This window comes from Amblyomma maculatum, chromosome 3, assembly GCF_055883805.1.
Source record: "Amblyomma maculatum isolate TAMU_Amacu chromosome 3, ASM5588380v1, whole genome shotgun sequence".
NCBI lineage: Eukaryota > Metazoa > Arthropoda > Arachnida > Ixodida > Ixodidae > Amblyomma > Amblyomma maculatum.
Genome location: NC_139346.1, coordinates 220,996,788 through 221,007,168, shown reverse-complemented (window position 1 = coordinate 221,007,168; position 10,381 = coordinate 220,996,788). Strand labels below are relative to the sequence as shown.

The 10,381-nt window shown below is 45.6% G+C and overlaps 1 protein-coding gene across 2 annotated transcripts in view; it reads left to right on the top strand.

The window, feature by feature from the left end:
• Positions 1-4,899: 4,899 nt before the first annotated feature.
• Positions 4,900-10,381, top strand: part of Sarm (sterile alpha and armadillo motif) — a 168,569-nt gene continuing 163,087 nt past the window's right edge. The window contains exon 1 of one of the 2 annotated variants that reach the window (XM_084599668.1): positions 4,900-5,218. In XM_084599668.1, the coding sequence (XP_084455794.1) occupies positions 5,039-5,218 (180 nt within the window). In that variant the 5' untranslated portion in view covers positions 4,900-5,038. The remainder of the gene's footprint in view (positions 5,219-10,381) is intronic. The other variant, XM_084599671.1, reaches the window with a different exon arrangement.

The window sequence follows — 10,381 nt, the reverse complement described above, 5'->3', positions numbered from 1 at the left end:
TAACCGCTAATCATTGAGGCCCTTTAGAGTGCCATTTTAGCACATATGATGGAGTCAATAATCAGGACGTACCTAAAGAAATTTTCCTAAATGGTCGGTTAACCGCGGTCACTATTACTTTTTGTTATCCAAGCTCGATGTGCACAGCTTCTACCCACCTCCTTCATTTATTCCCAACGCTCAAGTTTTCTAAAATAATACGCACTGTGTATGCATACGTACTTATTTATTTATTTGCATATTATTACCCTCAGAGAAATTTGCGTACAACAATAGGCCAGCATTAGAAATATAGGCAAGAGGAGTACCAGTAAGGAATAATGGAAAGGTACTTCTGCGCATATATTGAAACAGCGAAAAGTTATCCACAAAGGGAGAACGTTTCTCTTGTTTTTTTAGGATGCGATTTAAGGAGCTGTTGGCATTCTTTGTCGAAAGCGCGGCCAATCAGAGAGCATTTCTTTACGAGGGACGCTTTTCCTTAAAGGTTTTCCATTCGCAAGATACGCTGCGCGCGCATTCACTTCTCCAATTACCAGAAAGTGCTTGTGCGGAAAAGAAAGAAGCGTTGCAGAATTATCTTTCAAAATATCGGTTGGTGCGGCAGCATTTACGGTCATTTTGTGAGACAGCCATTTATTTCAACAGTGGTAATAAGCACTGCCTGCGATTCCACGCCCAGTAATCAGAAACATTTCCGGAGGCTATCGGCCATGCCTACAGCCGATACCAAGAATTCCAAGGTACCATTGGGGAATGGTGGCAACCAGTCCCTTTAGGTAAGGTAGTCACGAGTATGGTTATTCTACTTGCGGGAAAATTGTGAAAACTCAGTTTTCTTGGCGATATATGCGTCATTTCCTGCCACATAGACGTGAGCGTTGCCAGAAAGAGCCAGATAATCAATTTTTACTGAGAAAAATAATTTATAAGATGGATTTTTCCTAAATGCCGCTTCAAAATCAAGCGATCCAAAATTTCCCACCTGGCTTTCCCCGCGCCTTCTGCAAGCGCGTAATGTCTGCCCCGCAAATTACCTCTCCTGCGACACCGTATAAAGCTGTCCAACTATGCTAGCCGTCACTGGCAAGGCCGGTAATCAATCCAGTGCGAGAAAAAATGGTAGGTAGTGTTTTAATGTGCCGTCATGGCCATCCTTCTGCTATCTGAAAGTCATAGAATATTGATGTTTGCATGTCAGGAAAGAAAAGAGATCAAAAGATCAACGTTATCTGTTTCCCAAGACTCATAAAACGTTGTTTTACAGTGCGTGAAAATGAAAAAAATTACAAGGGTTCAACGCTGCTGAACCAAATTTTGAGCGAAAACATTAGTTGCGGGTGACCGAGCGTTCTTCTCTTTTTCTTCTTCCTCAGCCCACACATAAAGCCCCGCTTTAACCAAGCCGTATGAACGTGCCTTAGTGGCCTACAGGGGTAACGTGAATGCCAGGGTCCTAGCAGGCTGATTCTGACATAACCGTCCCATGTGAAAAGAGAGACCCAAGTTGGCAGCTCCTGCCAACCGCTTGAGTTGGTAGCCCAGCTCTCACCCTAGTGTCACGCGGGGTGTGACGTCACAGCGTCACGTGGGTAAGACGTGGCCACCGACCGCGCTACGCTGAAGACTCGAAACCTAGAGTAGTATTGCTTTCGCAATAAAAACATCACTTTCTTCGTATTCGATCGTCCCTGTCTTTGCTCCGCAAGGATTTTCGCGCTTTCTTCTTTCTCCTACTAACCACGAGAATGTCGTCTTGTTCTGCGCAGTCAGTGCACTGTAAAGTGAACTCTCTTACTGTTGCTATCGCAGTATATCATGAGCGCAAGACCTCACTTTCGGTTCTTTATTATACAAGGTACTTGCATGAGTCCTATCACGGCTTTGGTTAGAAGGAGTAACTAATTAAGAAGGGCAAGTAATTTGAACTTCGAAAAGCTACGTAAAGTCAATCGAGCGCTGTGATTTTTTTTCCTGCTACTGATTAAGAAATATCATAGAATGACAAAAGTTACCGCTAACTGCATGCTGTATCGTACGTATACGTGATACACGATTAAATACCCTTCTGACATTGTAGTATGAAGGAATATCGCGCAGATGATGCAATAACCGGATGAGAAAACACTCATTAATGATATAGTAATTTTTTTGAAAGCGTTTGCTTCAAGTCGGGATGCATAATATTTTCCCACTATATATCAAATTTCTGCAAGAAACGCATCAAACGAAACACGCTACCTCCAAATAAGCAAAACTTATTTTTTTGCTGTTCCAAACAATTTAAGCCGAAAAATAGACTATTTCAGATATATGATACACTGTGCGGTAGGGGGTTGCCGCCGGTTGCACTTAACTGTAGCTCCGGTACCATTATCCCTAGCGAGTCAGGCAAGAACACCAAGCCACGGACGCCTCTTCGTTTCGCCTCCGAAGAGGCGTCCGTGTGGTGTCAGTGCACGTCAAGATCCCCAGGTGGTCGAATGAAAACAACAATTAGAGAAATGTAAAGCTTGAGCACTCAGCCAAACGGAGTGGCCCCCACGGGTCACCAGGGCGGCCCGGGAGGCAGCCATTGGAATCCGGGGCTAAGGGTATCACCCACGCAATTCCGTCAACGAATCAGTTTATCCTCTTTCTCACCTGAGCTCGGCAGAGACAGTACAAATTCGTGCTTGGCCGTGTCAATGAGTGCCTTTGCCCAAGGAGCGAACAGCTCGGTGAAGTGACTGCTTGTGCGCCACCTTGACCGCGTTCCACCCACTCCTGTAACGGCAGAATGCGATGTATAATCGCACCCACCCGTGAGGAAAGGATCATCGCCACTGCCTTTTCTAGTATACTGCTTCAGATGTCGTTTGCGCGGAAGCGTCGGAAAATGCTCGAGCGCCAACGTGAAGCTGCGATTAAGACTCTTGTACATAGTTTGTAAGAGTATTTTTGTTTTTCCGAAGGGCTGTGGTGATCTCAAGGTTCTTTAGCACAGATTCATAGCTGGAACTGCGCTGTGTTCTTCCTGCGAGACAATCCCGAGAGGGCACTGTCGCAATCAACACCCCTGAGAAATGACCGTGGAGGGTGAGCGACCTCTCGGGCGGGCTGGGAAACCCTGCGTTAAGTCCCGTGATGCGCGTTCCTTCCAAACTTGCTCTATTGGTTCTAACAGAGACGCATTCTGCTTGGCGGAAAAGATGTTTATAAAGCTCATGATTAACAGTTAATTAAAGCAATGCTTATAACCGCCTTAGCGCTGCTATGCGTTAAGCATATATACGTACTATATGCGCCAGCATAACAGCTTTCCCACAGCACATCGAACTTTCAACTGATCTCTACATTTTCTTTTCTTTTTTTAACGCTTTAAAGGGACGCAGTGGACAACTTTAAGCTAGTCTGTATGGGTAAGTTACCGCATCATAACGACCAAAAGCGCTACACCTTCGCAAATAAAGTCATGAAGTTAAAATTGAATCCTGGAGTCAATATATTCACATTCAAATGGTGATCACCGAGTTCGTTTCGGTGCAGTCGTCATGAATTATGTGGCGGGAGCATTTTTTGCTCATTATTCTGAAATGCACATTTCCCTGCAAGACGTGCAACACCCAGAATGAAGCATATCATCGACTTCATTTTACAGGAACAGTAATCCCATTAATTTACGCGGAATAACAGACATTTGCAATCCAATACACGCTTCCTGTTTCGGATCATGTTCAGAAAGAGAATCCTCTAGGGCACAAAAAATTTGAAAGCGAGAATAAATGGTCGCCGTGTTAAAACGTTTCTTATTCGAATAGCATATTTTCTTGCTTTCAAGGGGGCTTCAGCACAAATTCTATCTCTAGTAAACAGCACAAACGCGAACTTCGGGAGTAGCGTATTTTTGAGGTAATATGCGATTACCAATTTAATTATAGATCACCTCTAAGATCTTCAGTTTAAGAAACAGCTTTGCTAATGGAGGGGATTATGATGCGAATACCGCGAGATTAAGGGCAGAGAACTTTCTGCAGCCTTTACCTCGTAAACATAACTATTATTACTTTATGTTCCAAACTTTCTCTATCAAATAGAATATAGCGCACTTTCCGATATTTTATCTTCTCGCAAGTGTAATTTTGGTGACAGAATTTCGCTTCTAAATTCCATGTTTCTGCGAAGACCGCGAGTCATAATAACTACCGTCCCTGAGGAAGATCTTCATTGCAGCCCGGCGAGATAACGGATATATTTTCTTGAAGAGCTTCCTCGTCGCACGGCTCCCCGTTTTCGTCCATCGAACATCCAAAAGGCGACAGTCGAAGTGACCTCCGCCGCTCTTTGGCCGGAATTCCCCAGGCAATAAAACGTACAGGATTGGAACAGTCATTCTCCGCGAGCCCTTGAGTGCGCCGGCGCAAAAAGGCGGCGATTAGGCGGCCTGCAGCGACGAACGTACTAGTATTAGAACTGGATGGTCTCCAAACATGAAAAGAAAGCAGCGAGCACCGATCGTGCCACTGCGCTCTCCCGTCTCACTCTCTCATGGAGCGACGGCTACTCCAAACAAAAAAAAAAAAAAAAAAAAAAAACGGTCGTAGTAGGAAGGGCGTCGGGCGTCTGCGCCGCATTTTGAGCCATGGCTACCGCGAGCTCGGTTTTCAGGCGCCGTGTCCGAACTCCGCTTGTTATTCGGGCTGGTCCAAATTGCGTTCATATCGCGTCGTGCCTGAGCAGGCACCGCTGCGTGCCGCGACGAGAAAGAGCCTTCCCCGTCATCGTCTTTGTGCTTTTGTTTGTTTATGCCTATATCAGCCAGCCCGTAGCGACATGTGCTCTTTCGACGGCATTCCCTTTCCATCCTGACCGTTCCGGCCACGTACTTCCCGCTTCTTCGCCGGTACGCTCTCGTTGCGTACTTTGCCAAGAAAGCGCCGCACGCGTGCTCGCGCGTCGTGGATCTTTGATTCGAAAAGCGAATTTTGTGCCGGTTCGTCTCTTCTTGGCCAAGTGGCAGGCCGACGACGCATCATTGTGTGGGCGGAGTATCAAGAATATGCGTTCCTGCCGTCGTCTGGGGGCTCTGCGTGCGGTCGTGATACCGGCAGAACCGCCGGACCGTTCTACCAGGTTCCGCTGTGCCCCGGCATGTGGACAGCGCGAAAACAGCAGGGCCGGAATATGGCGCCGGGCTCTAATGACAGCGCCCTTGGTCGCCTCGGTCAAGCCGCTCATGGTAAGCCTCTTCGCCGGCATCGCTGAACAGCTCTATGCTTCACTGCACTGATACTTAATCATGCTTCCTTCCCGTTTCTCCTCTTTGATACTGGGCCCACATGACATAGTTCTAAGTTTCCCCCCCACCTCAGGACACCGGTTTATCCCGAGGAATGTCGAAAGTGGACAGAATGTCCTATTTGCCGTCATATGCAAAAGGAATTGTTGTGTGGAAAGAGAAAAGTAGTGTCAAGACAGGACTTGCATTCAATATATTAACTGCCGGATTTTTCCATTTTCTTTTTCTTATTAAGCCGAAGCCGCGATCAGGAGACATGCGACAGTGAAAGGCTCCTTACTAATTTAAATCTTTTGGCGTTATTTGATGGGCACCGAATTTCCAGTGCAGGAGATCCCGCCCTTTTCGATTTCGCTTTTATGTCGAAACAGGGCCGGGTTCAAAGTCGCGAGCTCGTCAGCAGAACGGCATAGCTTCTAATCAAAAAGTGGGGTAAACCGCGCCGATTTGAACGGACAATAAATGCGGGTTTTGCAAAAGCTCTGTCGCTTAAGCACTGACTCTCCTGAATCGTCCACGCGTATGTCTTGAATTTTTGTAGAGCGAATGAACCCGGAAGTGGCAGCGCCGGAAGAAAAAAACATTTTCGTCAGAAATTTCCTATATTAATTACAACGTCGGAACGTAAGAGATAACAGATGCAGGTAAAACAAGCCTCATCGCTCAAGTTTAGCCGATGAACATATGAAAAATTCGCCACATGTCCTACGACACTTATTCCCTATCTGGCGTGGCGTTCACAAAGCAACGCCTAAAGATTTTCTCCGATTTTTTTTTTTTTTAGTGATAAAGGCACACCAAAGCCGTACACGTCTCTGATATGCACAAACGGACATCTATTGCCTGGCACTACACGAACGCTATCGCTTAATCGTGTTTGATTATATATGTCGGAACAAAACTGGTACCATTTCTCATGGCAACGAATTGCGAGCGTACGATACGCGAAAGGAATGTTTTTACAAGAAGTTCCTCCCCCGTTTCTTTTTTTGCTTTTTGTTTTTTTGCTTTAGTAACAGTGCCTCCCACAGTGCAAAAAAGAAACTGTCTCTGTAGCTCCTGAACATAAGGATTCGTAAGGCTGGCAACCGTGGCATGCTAAGAGTGCATGACGTAAAGGAGAGCTCAAAACGACGACAACGGACAAATGATAGAGCACACACCACGAGCATTAACTTTCCTCATTTCCACCCTAGTCAGTCATGCTAAGGGGGATTTGAGTCTTACTCAATGGTGATGAAAATTGCGCGCGCGTTCCGTGATCGACGTCTTCATAATTGTAAAGTTAACCAGCATATGACGCAGCCATCCGGTGTTGCATTCGTGCGAGACAAAAGCGAGCCGAGCACGAGGCGCCTAGCTACAATGCAACCTTGTGCATCTTTCAAGGCCGGCGTAGCCCAGTAAAACAGCGGCCTTCTTCCCAAAGGGTAATCCCCGACCGGGTAGGAAGAAAGTATATACATATAAAAAGTATCGGCGGTCCGGGCGAATCAGGCCCGGAAATGACGGCGTCTTCGCTCTTCTGGTATTAGATGCACGGGTGGGCGCATGTATCCCCTCGAGACACACGCGCGCGCTGGCGGCGGTCGGAGTGTTGTAGAAGCGTGGCCTGACCCCGTACGAAAGCGCGAACCAGGCTAGCCTGAATTCGAGTACAGGCGTATAAACACCAAAGGCCAGCATTCTTCCTAAAAGCCCCTGGTTTTGGAACAGAATTATCAAAAATCAGATAAGAAAGGACTAGATGATTCATTGTAGGCGACTTTGATTAATTGATGGTACGCGAATTAAATTCAGGATGCCTTTTTATGCTGCCTTTGCAAACTGTTTATTATTAATTCAGCTATTATATGATGTTACATATGCATCCGTAGGGTTCAGAGTCCATCTTTCGTCGTCTTCCTTCCCAGGGTTGCTCCTTCTTCTTCGTCAGGGTGGCTAGACGACTCCTCTTTTTGTTGCGAAAGCAACACTGCGCCAGGCAGCTCGGCTCGTCGCGTATGCTGTAGCCGCACGCGAATGGCAGGAGCTGCCAACTTCTCGTTTCACATGGGACGGTTAATGTCAGAATCAGCCTGGCATTCACGTTACCCCTAAGGCACGGCTTGGTTAAAGCGGGGCTTTATATGTGGCTGGTAGCCTATACGCAATCGCTACGATTGTGCACAAGGAGTGGGCGAGCACGAGTCGGCCACGCGATAGTTTCACCGCCGCTTCAAGAAGTGTGTGTTCTCTGTGCGACCGGCTGCGGCATAAAAATTATAACACCGGTGAGCGAACTTATGCATCCGAATCTTCATCTGGCCACAAGCGTAGCCATGCAGCCGTTGCTTTCGCAATTTAACTAGGGTTAACCAGAGCTACACTACAGCCAATGTTCGTCCGCTGGGATCGCTCGCTAATGGTGAAGGCCAAGAGTCTCGAAATGGGAACGAAATAGGCACTTAATTAGAAGACATTTGTGGCGCTAAGAATGAATGGATATCGAGATAGGAATTAATAGATAACAGAGACGGGAACATACTATTTTCATCTTAAGCCGTAGCGCTATTTGTGACCATCACATTTGCGCTTGAACCGGTAAAAACAATTAAAAGCGACCACTATTCATGTTTGAACGAGAAACAGGCTATATTATATTTTTTTTTCTCAGCAGTTTTCCGCTGCGTGTCAGTACCCATTAATACCAGTTAAATGTAACGCCAGAGTAAAAAATAACAAAAAGCGTGGGGGGTGACGTTCCCTCCCCCACAACTCGTATCTGCGCATGCAGTCGGCGTCGATCTATCGAACTAAGTCTCCGTTTTCTGCGGTAGGTGAACCTCACATGGCATCTGTGAATTTACCGCTGACTGCCTCTCTGGACTGCTTGTATCTTGTATATCAGGTCTGTCTGTTACATGCTTGCCTTGTTTCGCTAAAACGAAATCCCACGACATGAATAACCAAGGTGCTTCCTGTTCTAAGAAGCTTCCTAGTGATGGGCGTGTGGTGGTGTGCGTCGGTTGTCAAACTTGTTATTACATTGGCAAGGCTCGCTGAGGAATCGCTGATAGCACGTTTCTATCAATGGGAGAAAAAAAGCGCGAAAAATGGAATTGTTGTCAGGCAGGGAGGGGTGCTCGGAAGGAAACTGTTGAAAGAAGCGATTCCCAATCAGACGACCACTTCTTCAGATGATGTGATTGAGACTCTCGCTTCTATACAACGTAGCATCGATTTGCTACTTCCCCTTCATGAAAAGATAGCCCAACATTGAAGAAGTGTTAGCCTTCAAAGAAATATTTCAAGAGTTTCAAAGTTCCCTAGAGTTCTTCTCATCACAATATGATGTCCTGCTCAAGCAGCTCACCGCGACAGAGTCTAGGAAATTGCGAGAGAACGTTGAGAACCTCGAGGCTACAGTGGCAAGTCAGACCGAGGAAATTAAGAAGGTTCGTTTGGAGACGCCAGTCGAAATTCATTGTCTGCCTGCAAATGAAAATGAAAGCTTGCGCTCTTCAAAGAAGCTAGAAATAAAATATTTTCAGCCGCATGAAATCGTTGCAGTTCACCGCTTGCCCATGAACAGAGTCAGATTTTCATCTTCAACTACGAGGGACGCATGGCTTTCGGTCCGAGGCAAACTACGCCCACTCAATGATAGCAAGCATCTGCCTGTTATTTTTCAAAGAAAACCTGACGCAACGAAACCGCCATATATTTTGGATGGCACAGGAAAAAGCCAAAGAACTGGACTACAAGTTCGTGTGGGTGAAGGCTGGCAAAATCTACGTCAAAAAAGCAGAAGGTGCTACTCTGAAGCGGATCGTTTCGGAAGCCGATAAACTTTGGTTTAAGTATGGCTTTTGGACTGTACTCTTCTACCGACTGCGACGGCTACAAGAACTCAGTGTTTGAAAGCAATTGCATGTTCTCGGTTCCGCATTTGATTATTCGGAGTCTCATAAAATACTGGGAGGAACTTCAAGTAGTTGTATCAGCTCTGACCGACCGTTTGCATGCCTTGGTTTTCACTGAAATTGACATACAGGATCATGCTGTTAACCAGTACCACCTCGAGGGGTTTAATAAATTTCTTTTTTTACAAGGTCCGGTAGAAGGGGTGGAGGAGTAGCAGTATTTATAAAGGATGACTGGACCGTCTCTGAGGTCCCGATTATTTTCAATTCAGCGAAATCTGTTGCTTTAAAAATTGAGAATAGGGACCTAGTTCTTGGACTGATAGCAATCTACCGACCGCTTCGAACAATGTCTTTTCTAAGGGAACTAAACACGGCCTGCGAAAACTTGACTGGATTCCAAAACTTGTGCATAATAGGTGATATTAACATAGACATCCTTAAAGTGGAAAAGCACATGCTTGCAGCTATCTAAACATTCTGGCTGATCATGGTATTGAATCTGTAGTCATCAGGTAACACGGGATGAAATAATAACAGGCTTGTTCAATCTTGTTTAGGTCACGTTAACATTCGTGTGTCCGATGCAGCTTCAGTAAGAAGGATTGTTATCAACATGAAGATTGCTGATGATTATTTTGTCGGAGGATGCATTATGTCTCAGGCGAAAGTCACTGATAAACAGGAACAAGGAAGCATTAAAATGATTGATAATAGGAGGTTGGATCAAAATTTAACTGCCTATGATTGGAAGTCTTTTTATCACAGCCACATGGTGATGCGCTCTATGATGACTTTCTGGCTTGTTTCTCTGTTTTAGTTCAAGCCTCCAAAATAAATATTAAAATAAAAAAAAAACGCAATCATAACCTCAGATGGTTCCATGCGGATGTGCTTGCGGCAATAGATGAAAAAGGTATTTTTTGGCAGCGATGCAGGCGATACCCCAAAAATACAGCATTAAGAAATGAATTTAGAGCTGCAAGAAATATAGCCACAACACTCTCTCGGTTGGTCAAAAGGAACCTTTACCAGAAAGAATTTTTTTATTCCAGAAACGATTGGGCCTAACATGGTCGCTTGTAGACGAGCTGCGTGGTTGCAAGCCTAGTGACTAGAAAAGGAGGATTGAGCTAAATTTTGGGCCTGTGGACAAGTGCCTTGTTGATCGTTTTAACCTGCGTTTTTCGTCATTGCA